The 19,346-nt window shown below is 37.5% G+C and overlaps 2 protein-coding genes across 2 annotated transcripts; both read right to left on the bottom strand.

Moving 5' to 3' along the window:
- Positions 1-991: 991 nt before the first annotated feature.
- On the bottom strand, positions 992-8,103 carry LOC136268445 (tripartite motif-containing protein 2-like). The gene is made up of 2 exons (XM_066063790.1): positions 7,999-8,103; positions 992-3,357 (listed from the first exon to the last, which is right to left on the bottom strand). Exon 2 carries the CDS (start codon positions 3,328-3,330, stop codon positions 1,135-1,137), a length of 2,196 nt encoding a protein of 731 aa, XP_065919862.1. The 5' UTR covers positions 3,331-3,357; positions 7,999-8,103; the 3' UTR covers positions 992-1,134.
- Positions 8,104-9,919: 1,816 nt separating this feature from the next.
- Positions 9,920-18,168, bottom strand: LOC136268446 (tripartite motif-containing protein 2-like). The gene is made up of 2 exons (XM_066063791.1): positions 18,092-18,168; positions 9,920-13,169 (listed from the first exon to the last, which is right to left on the bottom strand). Exon 2 carries the CDS (start codon positions 13,158-13,160, stop codon positions 10,974-10,976), a length of 2,187 nt encoding a protein of 728 aa, XP_065919863.1. The 5' UTR covers positions 13,161-13,169; positions 18,092-18,168; the 3' UTR covers positions 9,920-10,973.
- Positions 18,169-19,346: the final 1,178 nt, after the last annotated feature.

Genomic DNA, 19,346 nt, shown 5'->3' on the forward strand with positions numbered 1-19,346 from the left:
AAGAAATTAATGTGGACACATGATGTAGCAACATGCAGTGAGTTTAACACGCACGTGTTATAGTCCGAATAATTTGCTAGGAAATCTATAGCTGAAAATAGTCCCAGATTTAATCTCTGGCAGAGCAAGCAATTAAAATTTTTTTCCTAAGCACACCTCCAAATCCCCTATTGCAGTCACACAACAAAGTGCGCAGTATTTCATACTGCCTACCCCTCGGCCTGACCACTTTAGAATTGCTTCCTCCGGCCCTGTAGCGACTATACTATTCATTGTATTGTGCCTGATATCAATCTATCCAACCACTTGTTATACGAAGCAATTGAGTTATGTACAATGATGGTTGCTGCCTCATTCTGTCATTAAAAGTAACACTAAACACAGACAGGTTCTAGCTATCTCAGCAAACAAATATTTTAGGTGGTTAACAAATGTATGGCTTTTATAGGATGTACTCAAATAACTGCCCTCAGATTCAACCACATGGATAATAATTTTCTCAGGACTAGACTCTTTGAATGTAAGTGTACAGCATGCATCATACTAATAATGATGATTTGTGTATTGTAGCTTCTGTAGAATTCTATTCATTCACCTCCTAGTGGAATAAACACTAAAATTTCTTTCTCTCCTGAGGTCGCTTGTGCCCCCCTCCTAGACTTGCTTATATACTTTCAACACCCCAGCATTTCACCTTATGTTTTACAACTGTCATCTGAAATGACCATGCGTTTGCAAAACCACAATTGATATTTGGTGCAATCATGTGCACAATGTCTCCAGAAGCTAAAGTAACTTAAAGGCAAGTCATGGCCAGTGGTGCAGCAATGGCCAAAAAGTGAATGTATGCATGGACTATAGGTATCTAAGACATACAACTACTGCTAAATGTTTACATATAATACATGGTTTCCACACACAATAAATACAGCATCAATCCTTCAGTATATGCTAGATCAAGATATATCTTCATATACCTCCAGCATGGATCAAAGTCAAGATATAACTACCTCCAGCATTTATAGAGTTAAAATCTGTACCATATTTTTATCGTACATTATGCATCCCAGAATACAACTGCATGTGCATTTAAAAACACTGTTCTATAAATCTAGCATAATTTTTTATAGTAAACTAATATACTGTAATCCTTTTATTATAGTACTCGCTGATGTAGACACTTCCATTAGAAGTAACTGCTATACCATAAGGGTGATAAAATTGATTTTTACCAGTTCCCTTGGAGCCAAATGAGTGGATGTGACTGTAGTGCTTATCAAAGATTGACACTCGGTGGTTACCACATTCTGTCACTAGGATAAACCCATTAGGATCAACAGCGATAGATGATGGAAAATCCAATTGACCCTTATCACTACCCTTGGTGCCAAACTTGCCAATGAAGGTACCATCAAGTTGAAATGATTGGACACAGTGACCACCACTATCAGCCACTAATAAAGTGTTGTCAGGAGTAACAGCAACATCCCATGGGAACTGGAACTGACCAGGTCCATTACCTCGTGATCCAAATGAGAAGCAGTAGGTACCATCTGTTTGATATACTGAAATACGATGATTACCGCAGTCAGCAATGTACACCTTGTTGTGATGGACTGTAATGCCAACTGGACCATACTTTTTATCTTTACTCAATTCCTTACTTCCAAACTGGAGAATAGAGTAGCCATCAAGGTCACATTTCTGTACCCTGTGGTTGTTACTATCTACCACATACAGAAAATTATCATTATCAAATGATAGTCCATGTGGTTCATCAAACATACCAGCAACAATATTGCCATGACCACCAAACTTCCTCACTAGTTTGTCTTGTTCATTGAATACATAAACACAGTGATAACCATAGTCAGCTACTGCCCAGTGATGAGTACTGCTGAAAGCCACTCCCCAGGGACGACCCATCTTACCATTATTATTGATGACTTTGTTGTACCTGCTCAATTTGGAGTAGTCTCTTGAGGCAATAAAGGAGAAGGGACTTCCCTCAATGTTCTCTCCTTCAATGCTCACTGATAGTCGATGATGTCCTACTAGTTCAGTATTAAAGGATCCTGTGTATCTTCCATTATTGTTGTCTTTTACTGTCACAGAATCAATGTTACCCCTCTCACTATCCAACTGTACAGTGACCACACTTTCTTCACTAGGAAGTGGTGTTCCTCTGACATCTTTTGTGGTGATAGTGAACTCAGCTATTTTGTTTTGCACAACTAGAGGAATATCAACTTCACACTGGAGAGAATGCTCTTTGGTATAAATATGGCCAAATTGTGGAAATGGTTTGAGCGTACATGGTACAAAATAAAAGCTATCATTTTCTTTTGGAACCAAACAAGTTTTATAGTATATGTCAGTTACCTCACAGACACGATGTATTAGCTGTTTCTCTCCTTGTGACAGCATCTCATCATCACAGCTCTCCTCCACTTTACTAGCCAACTCATTCACACTCATAACATAAGCCTGAGCATTCTTCACTTCTTCTAGTTGTGATTTCAGCAGCTTTACTTTCTCACTCACTTCATTGTGAAGCTTTTGTTTCAGTTGTTGACGTTGCTGCTCTACCTTCTGTATCACATCATCAAAGAATTGATCAATACCTTGGTCAATAGTTTTCTGTTGTTGTAAAACTCTCTCTGTTGTTTCAGTGATGTCATCATGAGCCTGTGACAAATTGGTGATCATGTCCTCAAGTGGGGTAGTGATGTTCTTGAGTTGCTCTCTGTGTTTGGCAGCCATTTTCTTGATAGCACCATGAGAGTGATTAACATGTTCATTCATGGTACAGTAGACACACACCAACCTCTCACAAGTGTCACAGTAAAACTTCAACTCAAGGTCATGATCTGAACAATTGGGAAGTGTCTTCTGAGGTTGAGCAACTTTAAGCTGACTAGGCTCCTCCAAGTAGACAATGACATGTTGATGAGCATCTTTATCACATTTGTGTTGCTGTTGGCACAACTGGCACATGAACAAGGAACAGGAAACACAAAATGAAGTAACTAGATCTTTCTTTAGACAAACTTCACAGTTAATTTGGCTTCTGTCTTGGCGCCTTAGGAAGAAGTCATCAATTAGATGGGTGAGTGTAAAATTGGTAGGGAAATCTTTCACTCCTTTGAATGGGACATCTGCAATCTTTCTACATTCTGGACATGTGATCTTTTTATATTTCTCTAACCCATTAAGGCATTCTTGACAGTAAGAGTGCATACATGGCAAGACTTTTGGATTTTTGTAAAGTTGTAGACAAACAGGACAAGTTACATGATCAGTGACTCTTTTCAGTTCCATGGCAGCCATTGTGTATTTAGCATATAAATATTTGTTCTGTAAATTAAAATTGCTTTGTTATTAATCTGACCATAACACAGGTAATTAAACTGCATGCAGAAAAGCAAATTTCATCAAATGAATGCCATTTTATTGACATTGCACATGCATGTACACAACAAGCAATGAGCTGTGCTCTCCTGTAGTATTGCATAAATGCAGCCTTGATGTTTACTTGCTGCAATAGCATGCATCTTTAACTATACTGTTACAAATCATATGCAAAACAATACAAAGCTCATTCTAAATGTTTATGTTTCTCATAAACATGGCTCCGTTTTAGGCTTTGACCCACACACACAAAATTCCTTATATAGTTGAAAATCGTTTATTCTATGTATTAAAAGAACATGCCTTGCAACTATTACTAAAAATTTATAATGCAGACACTGCTAACTTTTTTTACTTGTGTATATATAATAGAATTTTGTATTTAATGAATTAAATGAGTGAAATAAGTTTGCTTTATTATATTTATATGTGTGTTTGGGGTTTGTGGGGTGCTTTTAGGTGTATCTTACAGTGGTGTAGCCAGGAAAAATTTTTTTACCGAGGCAAAGTTTATGCATTGACCTAATTGAGAGGGTCTGCTTCTGACTCAACTGATTCACAAAATTACTTTCAAGTGTGGGTGGTACAGCATTTGCAGGTTGATTATCTGGTTGGATGGAAGAAAGATTCTGAACGTTTCTCTACATGCCATAAAAAATGCTCCACTTAGTTAATGCTACAGTATAGCTCCCATGCTTCAATTATTAGACTATAGTCACTAGTTTAATTGCATTCAACACAGCTTACCCCGGAGATGTTTTGAGTGTTCAGGTCATCCATGGACTGCAATGGAGGTCATATAGTCATGCACACTATACTTTTTATTGATTTGATGTGATGTTTAAGTCAGACTTTCATGTGATGCTCAACTGCATGTGCTATAAGCATGTCAAGCTAGGGAGTCTGGAGGCATGCTCCCTCAAGGAAAATTTTGAAAACCTATGCTATGAAATGACATGTGGAGGCTATATTTTTGGTTGTAACTGCTAATGCATATATTTGATATGCATGGACAATTAGCTCAATGCAATACCATGCAGTTGACTCATTGGAACTTTTGAAAAGTAATGCAAATTAACATAAATGTAAATGAATTAGACCAAGCAGTGTAATGAGAACAGTGGCTATAATCTGTACTGAATGCTCTATTAGAGTATAATTATTTCGATGACTGCTCTATTAGAGTATCTCGATCTTTTTACAACTGAATTCAACTGAGTAGCTGAAAGTGGTCCAGCACTGTGTCACCATGGCCTTCCAGCCCTGCCTATAGTGCCACAGCCATAGATTCTATTATGTGTGGTACAGTAATGTTGTCTAGTAAAGTTTGAGTAGAAAATCCGGGGTGCCAAAACTCATGCAGGCCTGCTCAGCCTGTTGTTGAGCATTTATACCCAGGCAGCTGCCTCGGTTGCCTCAATGGTAGCTACGCCACTGTCTTATATTATAAATCTGCAAGAACCTGGAAAAGAAAAATGCTCACCTTATGAATGTGGGTTTGAACCATTTTTTATAAAGAGGGTCCCTTTTTCCGTGCGGTTTTATTTTGTAGGGATTTTATTTGTAATTTTTGATCTGGAAATCATATTTTTATTCCCTTTGGGGATTGTATCTTTTGATTTGCCCCTTTTATTGGGGTTTTGGGGGTATATATATTTTTGTTTGTTTTAGTAGTGGGGCTAGTTTATGAATGGGCAGAAGGCGGATTAGAATGAGAATAATTAGTCATTTTAATTACAAAATTCAATTAATAAATTTAAAAAATGGAAGGGTTATTTTATTTGGGAATGGGGTTATTTGGTTTGGGGGTTGTAGGTATAGTATTAAATAGAGAAAATTTGTTACTTGTGTTGATGAGTTTAGAGTTGGTATTTTTATCTATTTTGTTGATTTGGGTTAGTGCCTCAGGAGGAATAGATGATTTTAGTGGCCAAATATTTATTTTTATGGTATTATTAATAGCAGCTGCGGAGTCTGCCTTGGGGCTTGTATTTTTAGTGATTTTATAAATATGCAAAAATATAACACACTTCTAGTGCATTTTAAATCATTTGTTTGAAAAATCAAGCGTCAGAAAATCTTTTTGGTTTACGGATTTTCCCACACATGTAACTATTAATACATTGGCTATGTGCAGAACTATTACAATAACATAATGTAATGGGAACCAACTTGACACCAACACATACAAAGAGACTGGTAAGTAAGTAAAAGTATCGTATCATCGTATCCTCTTCGTATGTTGGTTCCCATTATTATGTTATTGTAATGGTACCTATGCTAGTTACATATCAGCGTGGGAAAATCCATAAACCAAAAAGAGATTTTCTGACACTTGATTTTTAACTAAAGATTTAAAATGCATTATAAATGCATTTTTTTAGGGCTATAAATCAGTTATGCAATAATCAATCACTGAGGTTGATTAAAACAACTAATTAATTGGTTGGATCACATGACAACAAAATTGCTTACAGTTTTGGTCATAAAAGAACCATGCATGCACTGCATGAGGGAGGCTGCATGTTTACACAGTTAGGAATTAGCTATACATTGCAAACCACTTTTACCGATATTACGAAACAATGTATTGATTGGTTAATTTGATAAAAACACTATAATTACGCTGAAGATTCCTTAAGCAATTTAATCAATTGGAGCCAATTGCTATAATTGGTTATGTACAGTTGCATGGTCCAGGTCACAGCTCTATCCAACACTTAAAAGAGGATGCAGGCCCGTAGCCAGGGATTTTGAAAGGGGGGTTCTTTTTGACCAAAAGTGGACCTTTAGTAAAGGTCCAAATATTGTGACTGTTCTATTAGAGTGGTTGACTGCTCTATTAGAGTATCTCGATCTTGCATTGCATTTAATCCATGCAATGAATGAGTTACTCGAAGCGCTTAATTTAGTTTCTTATTAGTGGTATCTAGTAAACTGTAGCTTATGGACTTTTGCTCCTGAAAATTTGGACTTGTATACCAAAAATTGTGGACCTTTTTTCCAAGAGGGCGGTTCTTCCGAACCCCCCGAACCCCCCCTGGCTACGGGCCTGGGATGCTAGTCACAAAATGTGCCAATAGTAAATAAAAGGTTACCAGATCAATGCACTTCCCACTGAGACTTGAGCTGCTGTTCATCTGTAGTTTGACATGAATGCTGTTATAAAGGTAACTTTGTTCTAGCACTTAGTGTGATGCAAAAATTTGTCTTTTTGAAAAGTGCTATGCACAAAATTCACAAACAACTAAGTTTCATTTAATAATATGCAATTCTTTGACTTCACATGCTAGTACTAGATCTCCAGTTTTAAGTTGTCATTCAATAAATAGCTGTTGTAGCTTTTGTATAATATGCATGTAGCTATATCACTTGACAATTAGTAGGAACGTGATGACTATAACCACATTTAGATTTGATTTTTGCGAAACACACAGCTAGTTAACAGAAAATCGCATAGCTAGCTATAGCTACGTACAGTAGCATATTATTATTTTTATTTTAATTACAGGAAAAAAGCACAACCATCACAAACACTATTAATCGGATGGCTACAGGTTCAAGGCTGCCCATGGATTTTTTCTCTTTTCTCCACCTTTTCAAACATATAGCCACTTTCTGTAACAACTTTAAACAGGCTATATATAGGACCAGGTGTCCTACAGACCTTCAGCACTTGTACTGTAAAGTCTTAATAAAATAAAAATAAATAAAAACAAACAAACAAACAAAAACAAACACATATTAATCAATCTAATTATTAACCCAGTGTTTGTCCAGCAAGTTCTAAAAGATGAGAGTGATGGAGACTATTCCAGTCATTTATCACCCGATTAGAAAATGCATGAGTTCAATCTGAGGTTAGTGTGAGCTCTAGGTTTACACTTCTAGCTAGTTGATGAGTAGGTGGCAGGAGTAAAGAGGGTATAGAAATATCAACCATCAAACATACCATTATAGGCAATTGGTAGACTATATAGCTATAGGATCATATCCCCTCGATTTTCTTTTGTAGTACAAAGGTGTTAACTCCAGATGGACAAATTACACATGCAGTAGTTTTCTCCTTTTCAGTTTATTGTGTTTGCCGGCATGGATAAAGAAAATGCTTTTTTTCCCTTTTGTGCATGTTTTTGGGTGGGAACTTATCCTCACCCTATAAATGCCAAAGAAAAACTGAAAATTCCTAACAACAAGGAAACTCAAAGTAGTTCATTTTAAGGTGATTAGACTCTGTAGTTATTTGTATTGTTTGCGTATTTGTTATGTTTTTTGTTTTTGTACTCTCAATATTGTGTGTATGTGTGCTCCAGTCACGAGTAGGGACTGAAGAACCGCCGGCGCCGCTCTGCCGACTCTACTCAGTGAGGATAAACAAATCAAATCAAATCACCGCTATATCGGCACCACCACGGTATGTAAATGACAAAAAATATTGATAGATAATAAATCAGTCAGCTGCAGAAGCATAGATTATCGATAGTCTATGGCAGAAGCACAGGCAGTCTTCAGTGCCCCCGCCCCTCGTTTTGCGAGCCAGTTACGTGCACGCCGGCACACACTAAACACTATATAGACTATGATTACCTGTTCACAAACCGGCGAGGACAAAAACAATCAGTAGATCATAGCTACTTGACTTGATAACCAAATCATATCATGAGGAGCGTCTCGAGGAGCGCGGTGTCACATGAGCTAATTAATGAATATTTACAGAATTATAAATACATATAGAATACACTGGTATGGCACAGTATATACAGAATCAGATGTATATCTAAGCTGAAGTCTTTTCAACCAATCTTTCCTCCTGGATTAGTAGACCTGACTTGGTGTTGGTTTCCACATGATCTGTTCGTTCGAACCAACTGACTATCCCATGCATGCATGCATGCACCACAATAACAGTTTCTATGATCTTACTGAAAATTTGCCTGATTTTGCAATATCCAACAACATCTTTGGCTGCTAGAGCTCAGAAGGAAGATCAGCATGGCTGTTTACAATATTACCTTTAGCTTTCTGGCTTATCTGTTAGCTAGAATATGCTTCAGTAGTATGGGACCCTATTTATAATAGTGATGTACATAAACTTGAAAATATTCAAAGAAGAGCAGCAAGATGGGTATTGAAATATTACAGTAGATACAGCTCAGTTACTTCCATGCTCCAACATCTCTCCTGGCCTGAACTTAAAACTCGACGCAAGATATCCAGACTGCAGACATTTTACAAAGCACTTCACAACCAAATTCCCTTATCCAATTATCTTCCAATGACCAGAGAAACCAGGCAATATCATCAGTACCATTTCATACTCCCTACAACATCTACTACAGCTTACCAAAAAAGTTTTTTCTCCAGAACAGCTCAAGACTGGAACTCGTTGCCACAATTCTTAATTGACTCTGACTCTTTCTCAGTTAACGTTTCTAATTATTGTAGTAATGTAGCTACATGTGTGAATTTTTTTTTCCTGAGTGCATCAGCAGTGCTGGCTGCTCAGTAATAATAAATAAACAAATAGCTATAATCTCATTTCCTTCAAGATTAGTTGTTTAGGCCATCTTATGTCAGACACGGTTTTCCAAGTGGCCAATGCTTGTGAAGTGACAAAGCCAGAAGCTTAAGACTATATGTGATCAATATTTGAACAGCTAGGATGCTCATATTGCTGTCTCCTGCTCATACAGGCTTTTTATTCTAGCCTCCCCGGACTGGAATCTATTGGTTTGCCTAAACTGAACTCTTTGCATGCTATAATTACTATTTTTGTATTGTAATTTAATACTGAGTGCCATGCAGGACTCCTGCCTGTACTGTCCACCCAGTGCATGGTACCCCTATATAGTCTAGACCCCTGTACTTATGTTGTAATTGTTTTAGCAAAATAAGACATCTCTCTCTATAGATATGTACATGCTCTCATGAGTATCAATGGCATGCAACCTTTCTTGTCCAGGATGACTCATGTTGTGCCAAATAGCCAGCTATTAATTATTTGAGAGATCTACTCAACTTAATGATTCACAGTGCTGTAGGCTAAATGACATCAAACTGTGGAGCAGAAGCCTTTCTCAAGAGACTACTGAACTTTGTTATAAGTACAGTTGATCATAATGGATCGATGATATAAATTTAACACTTATCAATTTAACTATTCTGCTCTGTGAATGCTATCCTACTAGGGACCTGTGAGAAGACTTAAGCCTGTAAATACAGGGAGACTATATATATATATATATATCAGAAAGAAACACAAACTACAGCTTTGCACAAAAACACATGCATGCAGTGATCGTATCCACTCATTCCAACAAGTTCAATTATGCCAGGAGAACCCTTACCCCTAAAGTATTGAACCTACACCAAACTGTTTGAACAGATTGGACTTGTAGCTTGATGTGGTTATCCCACATCTTTTGGGAGCAATGCATGTTGTTCTGCAACATCTTGTTCTGTGCATGCATGCTGATATCTTGTTTAATGTAGAATATCATATCTTTGTTGTAGGAGTAACATGATCACTGTATGTTGTGTAGAGTTACGATGGGGGTCTGTGTAGTGTGCTGTAGGTATATAGCTTGGTTTTCTAATTCTAAACTGGTTACATTCGGGCTTAACTTTTGTGGCTATATTAAGGAGGTCACCTTGTACATAAACAACAAATTTAGAGATGGCTGGTTTGGACAGGTGACCTTATAACAGCAGGACAACAGTTCGTTACACATCTTTAAAGTAGTCATAAAGTTTCTTAGTCAGCAGCCACTCATCTGTGGTGTCCTTGTCTTCTAAGGCTTGTACTACAGCTAGCAATAAGTCTGGCATGCTATAAGTCATCCCACTGATAATGCTCTTGGATAGCTCATCCAACTCCTCAGTAGCTGATTTTCTCTATCAAATTATTGTGCTTCTCTATGTCCTATAAGAAATGATACATGATGGCTAACTATTTCACTATGGGTCAATGAGAATTATGGATGCTTAATGTCTGTATACAGATAGTTATCAAATTGAACTATTTGAATCCTGATCTCAAGCCTATTGTTCCAATTGTGTATATTAGTGTACACAAATCAGAATATATCATTTGTAAGGTCACTTTGCAACTGCGCTTGCCATCAGCATGATAAGCCACATCACTTATCTAAGGGTAGCTGCAAGGTTGTGATGTGAATACAATCCAGGAACAGCCATTATATGAGCCATGGGTATTAACTGATAAAATACGGCATGCAAAGTATGACCATTTTATTACAATAACTGACTATTACATTAGAGTACGTGTCACAAGTTAACCACAAAATATACAGACATACACATGGAAGACGATGCACCACCATGAATTACACCACAGTAGCAATTCACCTGATACTCTGACAACAGCCTACCATGCAGCTTCAATGGTCAGGGACTCCATATCATTAGATGAAGTGTAAGGTATACTTTCAGCACGTAGAGAGTCAAACACTTCAGTACTTTTACTAATTGTGTATGTTTTACTTAGTAATTGTATATGTGACCAAACGTAACTGTATACATATGCATGCTGTTTGTAATGTCTAATATATAGCAATCCTCTTATTACAGTACTCACTGATGTAGACCTTTCCATTAGAGGCAACTGCAATACTGTAAGGGTGATAAAACTGATTGTCACCAGTTCCCTTGGAGCCAAATGCATGGACATAGTTACAGTGTTTATCAAAGATCGATACTCGATGATTACCACATTCTGTCACAAGGATAAACCCATTAGGATCAACAGTAATAGATGATGGGAAGTCCAACTGACCCTTATCACTACCCTTGGTGCCAAACTTGTAGATGAAAGTACCATCAAGTTGAAATGACTGGATACAGTGACCACCGCTATCAGCCACTAGTAAAGTGTTGTCAGGAGTAACAGCAACATCCCATGGGAACTGGAACTGACCAGGTCCATTACCATATGACCCAAATGAGAAGCAGTAGGTACCATCTGTTTGATATACTGAAATATGATGATTACCGCAGTCAGCAATGTACACCTTGTTGTGATGGACCGTAATGCCAACTGGACCATACTTTTTATCTTTACTCAATTCCTTACTTCCAAACTGGAGAATATAGTAGCCATCAAGGTCAAATTTCTGCACCCTGTGGTTGTTACTATCTACCACATACAAAAAATTATCATTGTCAAATGATATTCCATGTGGTTCATCAAACATACCAGCAACATTACCGTGACCACCAAACTTCCTCACCAGTTTGTCTTGCTCATTGAATACATAAACACAGTGATAACCATAGTCAGATACTGCCCAGTGATGGTCACTGCTGAAAGCCACTCCTCTGGGTTTACCCATCTTACCATTATCATTGATGACTTTGTTGTACCTGCTCAATTTGGAGTAGTCTCTAGAGGCAATGAAGGAGAGGGGACTCCCCTTAATGTTCTGTCCTCCAATGGTCACTGTTAGTTCATGATGTCCTACTAGTTCAGTGTTGAAGGATCCTGTGTACTTTCCATTATTGTTGTCCTTCACTGTCACTGATTGGATTTTACCCATCCCACTATCCAACTGTACCTTGACCACACTTCCTCCACTGGTGAGGGGAGTTCCCTTGACATCTTTTGTGGTGATAATAAACTCGACTGGTTTATTTTGAGCAACTATAGGAATATCAACTTCACACTGCAGAGAGAACTCTTTAGTATAAACATGACCAAATTGTGGAAATGGTTTTTGGGCACATGGTACAAAATAAGAACTGTCAATTTCTTTTGGAATCAAGCAAGTTTTACAGTAAACATCTTTTGCTTCACGGACACAATCTACTAACTGTTTTTCCCCTAACAACATCTCGTCATCACAGCTCTCCTCCACTTTACTAGCCAACTCATTCACACTCATCACATGAGCCTGTACACTCAATACCTCTTCTAGTTGTGATGTCAGTAGCTTTACTTTCTCACTCACTTTATTGTGGAGCTCTTGTTTCAGTTGTTGACGTTGCTGCTCTACCTTCTGTATCACATTGTCAAAGAATTTATCAATGTCTTTGTCAACAGTTTTATGTTGTTGTAACACTCTCTCCTTTGTGTCAGTGATGTTGTCATGAGCCTGTGACAATTTTGTGATCATGTCATTCAATGGAGCAGTAATATTCTTCAGTTGTTCTTTGTGTTCAGCTGCTTTTTTCTTGACAGCACCATGAGAGTGATTAACATGTTCATTCATGGTGCCATAGTGACACACTAACTTCTCACAAGTCTCACAGTAAAACTTCAGTTCGAGGTTATGATCTGGACAATTGAGAAATTTCTTCTGAGGTTGCTCCTCTAGGTAGACAATGATATGTTGATGAGTGTGTTCGGTGCATTTGTGTTGGCGTTGGCACAACTGGCACATGAACAATGAACAAGTAACACAAAATGAGGTAACTGGATCTTTTCTTACACAAACTTCACAGTTAACATTGTCTCGGTCTTGGTGCTTCTGGAAGAAGTCGTCAATTAGACGAGTGAGTGTAAAATTGATAGGGAAATCTTTCACTCCTCTGGCTGGGACATCTGCAATCTTTCTACATTCTGGACATGTGATCTTTTTATCTTTCTCTAACTTGATAAGGCATTTTTGACAGTAAGAGTGATGACAAGGTAGAATTTTGGGACTTTTGTATAGTTCAAAGCAAATGGGACAAGTTGCATGATTAGCAATTCTTTTCAGTTCTGTGGCAGTCATTCTGCATTTAGCAGGCATTTTGTCAATCTGAAATTAATATACATTGTGTTATTTACAAAAAAAAGTGATACTTATTATAAATCCTATATTTAGTCGTTATTGAAAGTACACTAAGAAATGAACTGAAATCTCCTGTGTGATTGTGCACTTGAAATGTTTACACATAGCCATGACTGAAGTAGGGATTAAATTTCAGCTATACAAACACAGGTGTAGATGACCTCCCTTGTTTCATTGCTTTATATTTCTATGATCCCTAACCAAGTGTAAAATTTCCACACACTTGTTTTTCTACTATATATTTTAGCTAATATTACTGGTAAACCAACCACATATCTACCATATCACAAAGGAAACAATGGCACTGATCAGACATATGCAAAAATCATTTGAGTGACTGAATGCATTCCCCGACTATCAAAAACTGAAAGGTTATGTGGCCATTCCACATTGTTTTCAGCTACTGTGGATTTCACTTCTGTTAAAAAGTTCCATACCACACCATTAAACCATGATAACTAAAATACTGCATGTGACAATTTTATCTGACTTTTATATTAGGGTGACTGCTGTATCACAGTATCTTGGCATTACTGTTTACAACAACTGTGTCTCAAGATTAAGCTATATACATCCAACAAGATAAACTGCTAAAGGATGAGGTCATGATGTCCATCTTTTCATAGTAGAACAACTTATTGTTATAAAAGAAGCTATCTATAAAGTTCTCTTTCATACAAGCGTAAGCACTTCAAATGATTTCGAGGAATCTATTTTATACAAGTATAAGGAATTTTAAGTTCGATTAGGGATGTGGGAAACAAGGGAGGTCACCTGCACCTGCAGATATACTAGTGGACATTTAATCCGCCTATACCCATGAATGAATTAGGGATTAGCTAGTACCAGTATATCTGCTGGTGTAGGCGACCTCCCTTGTTTCCCTACTTTTTTCTATGATCCCTAATCAAAGTTTTTCCTTATACTTGTTTGTTTACTTTATTGTAACATTGCAAACCCATGCACACTGCATCAAAAGAAAGAATGGTGCCAGAGTTGATTATTCACCTGAACATGCATCCCAACTATCAATTACTGACTTGAAAGTAGGAGAAGCATCTCTGCAATCAATCCAGTCACCACAAAAAATACAGACAATTCCTGTTTACAAACATAGAGAAGCCATCGCACTACTGCAAATCGTGACACCTTGAGGAATGGGCTGTCAGCAAAAAAGAAATGGCAGGACAAAGGTAAGCCCATGATACATGCATTGTATGTACTGCAGTATACCAAAAGGCACATGTCAAGCTGAAATGATGTCAAACAGTGAAAAAATCAAGCCCATAGCCTTAGCTGTCTAATTATGATCGAGTTACGCTTGTCTGAAGGCTATTAGTTAGTCAGTCAGCAGAAAATTTCATTGAATAAAAAATTAAAATTCCGTAGCAACCTATTTGAAGCATTTTTGGCCATTCTGGAGACACTTTAGGGCTTGATTCTACCTAACCAATACTCATCCAAGAAGATGATTTCTGATATTTTTTTTGTGAAAAAGTGCTAACCTCCGTGATCCCTAATATACAGTACTACTGTATATTGTATGATGATATAAGACTCTGTAGGGACATATGTGCCAATGTGAAAATTTAATGTCATAGTATGTGGTTTCCTTGCATGCACAATGACAACATTTGGAGATGCAGAACAGAAGCACAAAAGTACATATGCCTCATAAGAATTTTCTTACTCTAATAAAACAAACAGGACAAACACACAGACAAACACACTTTTTTGATCAGACATATCTGTCCTATCATTGTACTATATGCCTTTCTAAGGCTTCCTATACAATAGATGAAGTTTTGAAAAGGCATGTATTTAAGGTATGATAATAAACTATACGCCTTAAACTGCAAACCATTACACATAATGCAGACACTCTAACCATCCATTAAATGGTGTGTCCTGTGGTTTGCAATGGAATGCAGTCTTCTCTATGTTGAGACCCACTGCTGCACTGCATGCAGAACACATAATAAAAATCAGCAGTAGCCAAACAATGAGTGCTTTACTTTGTGCACAATCATGCCAATACATACAAAGACTGGAAGTAATTATATCCAACACTACAGGGCTGTGACTAATTGATTACTGCTGAGAGTGATTAATAATCAGGCTATGAATGCAACAACTAATTATTGGTTGGATCACATGACCACAAAATTATTTACAGCTTTGATCATAAAGGGTGTGTTAAAGTGCATGCATGAGGAGTAGAGGTGTAGCAACAAAACTTAAAGTGAGGGGCTAAACAGGGTAGTGACTGGTTGATACAATTTGTACAATCAAGCAGGCTGGTCTGGGGAATGCCACCACAGGGACACTTTTGAAAAATATGCCTTTTGAGATAGAATTTTGTAACACTTTGGGCTAGATTTTGCTTTATTTCTGCTCTATTGATGTATTTGACTGTTCTATTAGAGTATCTAACTGCTCTATTAGAGTAGGGGCTAAGCCCCCTCTAAAATAGACTGGGGACTCTATCCTGTGTAGCCCCTCCTGTTTCTATACCTATGATGAGGAGGCTGTTTATTGTTAGAAATTACATATTACAATTTGCAAAGCCACTTTTAAAACTTGCTTTTATGTCAAACAACATGCATGATGAAACATTATTAATATACAAGTTACCAGATCAATGCACTTGCAAAAATAAGCTGCTGTTTGTCCAGCTGTAGTTTAACAGGAATGCCATTATAAAGGTATCCTTGTTCTAGCACTTGGTATAACTGTAGTGGTTGGTGAGATTAAATGGAATGCAGACAGATTATTGGATAGACGGTTTTCCAGCTTTTATGATATATGTGACCCTCCATAGGTTATGATATGAGGTAGTAGAATAATTGGAGACAACCTTGATAACATAAATGCTGAGAATAACTTCCAACATCAATCTAGCAGCCAGAGATCTTGTTATTATTTTATGGTGATATAAAAACATGTTGGTAGTTGAGGACATGAGGACTAATATACTAAAAACCATGAATGAATCTTTTAAAAATTCGAATGCTCATTGTATTCTACTAGCTAATGCTATGATAAGGAAAATATATTTGAGTAGGGATCATAGAAATAAAATGCAAAGAAACAAGTTAAGGAGGCCATCTATGCCTGCTATATTAGTGGACATTTAATTCCTACTTCAGTTCAGAAATAGAGCCATGACTAAAGTAGGGATTAAATATCCACTAGTAGAGTATATAGCTGCAGGTGTAGATGACCTCCCTTGTTCCCTTACAATTTTTATGGGTCCTTTTTCCTTATACTTGTTAGTTTACTTTTTTGCAACGATCACTGGTGAACCATGCATACTGTATCAAAGGAAAGAATGGTGCTGGTCAGACTTAACGTATGCCCCAATTATTAATTACTGGAAAGCATTGTAGCCGTTTCGCTTTCAACATTTCCAGTTTTTCTCCACCCGTTATACAGCATGAACAGTGTAAGAAGCGCCTCTGCAATCAACCCATATGGAAATTTTTGTGATTAAACATGTGTCCTGACTATGAAAGAAAATAGTTATTCCACTTCATTTTCTACCCATTACAGTGTTACAAAGAACAGTATGAGAAAAGCCTCTGCAATCAATGGAAATTACAGACAATTCTTAGAAATAGGACACAAAGGAGGACAAAACTGAGTAATTCCATGATGCATGCACTGTAGCTGCTGCGGTTTGCAAAAAAGGCATGTCTCGGCAGAAGTGGCGATGTCGAACAGTGAAGAAATCAAGTCTATAGCATTATTTAATCATAGTAAAGTTATACTTAGCTGAATTCATGCATCAGTTAGTCAGTTGGTAAAAATTCAGTTAAATAGAAAATTTATTTTAAAAACTTTTTGGAAGGGTTTGGGGGTCACTCTGAAGGCATTGTTGGGCTTGGCTATGCTGAAGGACAGCTTTTGCATATTGCAAGGACAGCTTTGCTAACCTGTCATCTCTCCTCCACCAAAAACTTTCTCTGTTCATCTGCCACTTCTTGGTGGAATTCTCTCACTGATGCCACACGTGTTACTTGTCATTATGATGAATATATATCCTCTTCTGTTAAGGGACTTTTACTTAAATAAGTATAGCTATTATTGTATATAGCTATGTGTAACATGGTTGTCTAGTGGTTGTGTTTTGTACTGTGTTTATTGTTGTGTGTGTGTGTGTGTGTGTGTGTGTGTGTGTGTGTATGTGTGTGTGTGTGTGTGTGTGTGTGTGAAGAATGGCTTTTGCCGATTACTGTGGATTAAACAAAAATCAATCAATCAAAATCAAGGAAAAGGTGAGGCTGTTTTTTGGGTGATATTAAAGGGCAAAAAACTGAAACTTCCATGATCCTTACCATACGGTATGATGACATATAACAGGTTTGGATGTACATGCACCTGGAAGCGGTGACACGGTCCTCAGGCAGAAGTGCTTATTGTTACTACATGCTGCTGTCTTTAATGTGACTATTTCAAAAACACACAATTCGCTGACACAAACAACAAGTTAATATGACTAACCTCGTGACTAACCATATTTAGTTTTGGTTTTAGTATAAACACCCAAATATAAAAGAAAAAAATTCCCCACCCAGACACCAAAGAATTTCCCCAAACCAGCAACCAAGTGGTCTGCATGGTCGGACACAAAATCATGCAAGCAGACTCAGCACTGATTTAAGTTACTCGAGTTACCTAAAATATTAACATGTATAGCTAGCAGTAGACCGCTACTAATATCGTATATGCATGAAAGGGCAGCCGAGCGAAACTGAGTACCGCGGCAAATCAAGGATGAATGCAACGAAGCACAGGCCGTCTTGCCCCACCCCTCGTTTTTGCGAATATTATGTGTCGTGCATGCCAACACATGCACACTAACACATCAAACACATACTAAAAATTACCTAGTCACAAACCAGGGCAAAAACAATCAGTAGATCCAAATCTTGAGAAGCGGTGTCAGCTAATTAATGAATTACCCTTGACTATTTACAGAATTATAAATACACATAGAATTTACCATGCACGGGTCTAGTCACATGCAGCCTTAGTGTATACAAGGCCACTTTTTGTCAGAAACAATTGCTCAAGTGGCTACTACTTGTGAAGTGCCAAAGAAAACTGTAAGATCCTTGTTTGAGCAGGTAGCTCGCATTGCTGTCACGTGTCCTGTTCTTACAGAATTTTAAATTCTAGAGCCTCCCCGGACTGGGATCGTTTAGATCACCTTAGGTAAACTTTAAAAATTACATATGTATATATATATTTTTTATTTGGTGTGTTGTAATTTAATTTTAGTTAATGTAAGTCTTGCCAGTGCTCCTGCGGTCAGGTACTGATCCATCAGCACATGGTACCCTGGCCTGTGTCTAGGCCCCTGTATGCTTGTACTGTATATTTTGTCTTAATCATTAAGACGTTTATTCTCTGTACTCAAAGTTTTAACTAATAATGATACCAAGTGACCTTGTAATTGTACCTATATGAGATTAAAATGTTAGCACTGACACATGGCCTTATGATCTTTATTATCATGATGCCGGGGTTTGCAGACAAGACAACCATTGATTTTTCCTTCTCACAAAATCCACAATGGCATGACAGTGAGCCATATAGAACTTGATTTGCAGGCCTAATGTTTTAATGTCATGGACGATAATTGGCAAATGTCGTTCTTCCCTATACCAGAGCACACACATACAGTACAACAATAAGTGAAAATATCAGTATAAACTGGACAAACATGCTACACGTAGCTATAATGCAAAATGCATTGTTATAGTACAATAGATTGTTTATAGCTAAGATACAACTTCATTATAGTTGGCAATTCTAGACCTGAGGGGAACAGCATGACTATTGTTGTATGGCTGTAATATAAAGTAGAATTTCAGGGGGGCTGGGGGCAGAAGCTGCAGGGTTTTTCAATTTGAAGGCTTGAAAACAGTCTAAAATTTCAACAATGCCAATCTATACTGCAACTTTTCCCCAAAACTTATTTTTCAGCAGGGGGCATGGCCCCCTGCCCCCCCTTAGAATCACTTATGGTTATAAGTAACAGGTGTAGCGGTAAGAGAATCCCATGCACCAAGAAGTAGCAAATGATCTGAATAACTTTCTGGTGGAAGAGAGATGACAAGTTTGCAGGATAGCAAAGCT

This window comes from Dysidea avara, chromosome 10, assembly GCF_963678975.1.
Source record: "Dysidea avara chromosome 10, odDysAvar1.4, whole genome shotgun sequence".
Taxonomy (NCBI): Eukaryota; Metazoa; Porifera; class Demospongiae; order Dictyoceratida; family Dysideidae; genus Dysidea; species Dysidea avara.

Coding starts and splice junctions, on each gene's coding strand:
- LOC136268445 (XM_066063790.1), bottom strand. CDS start 3,330: ATGGCTGCCATGGAACTGAAAAGAGTCACTGATCATGTAACTTGTCCT.
- LOC136268446 (XM_066063791.1), bottom strand. CDS start 13,160: ATGCCTGCTAAATGCAGAATGACTGCCACAGAACTGAAAAGAATTGCT.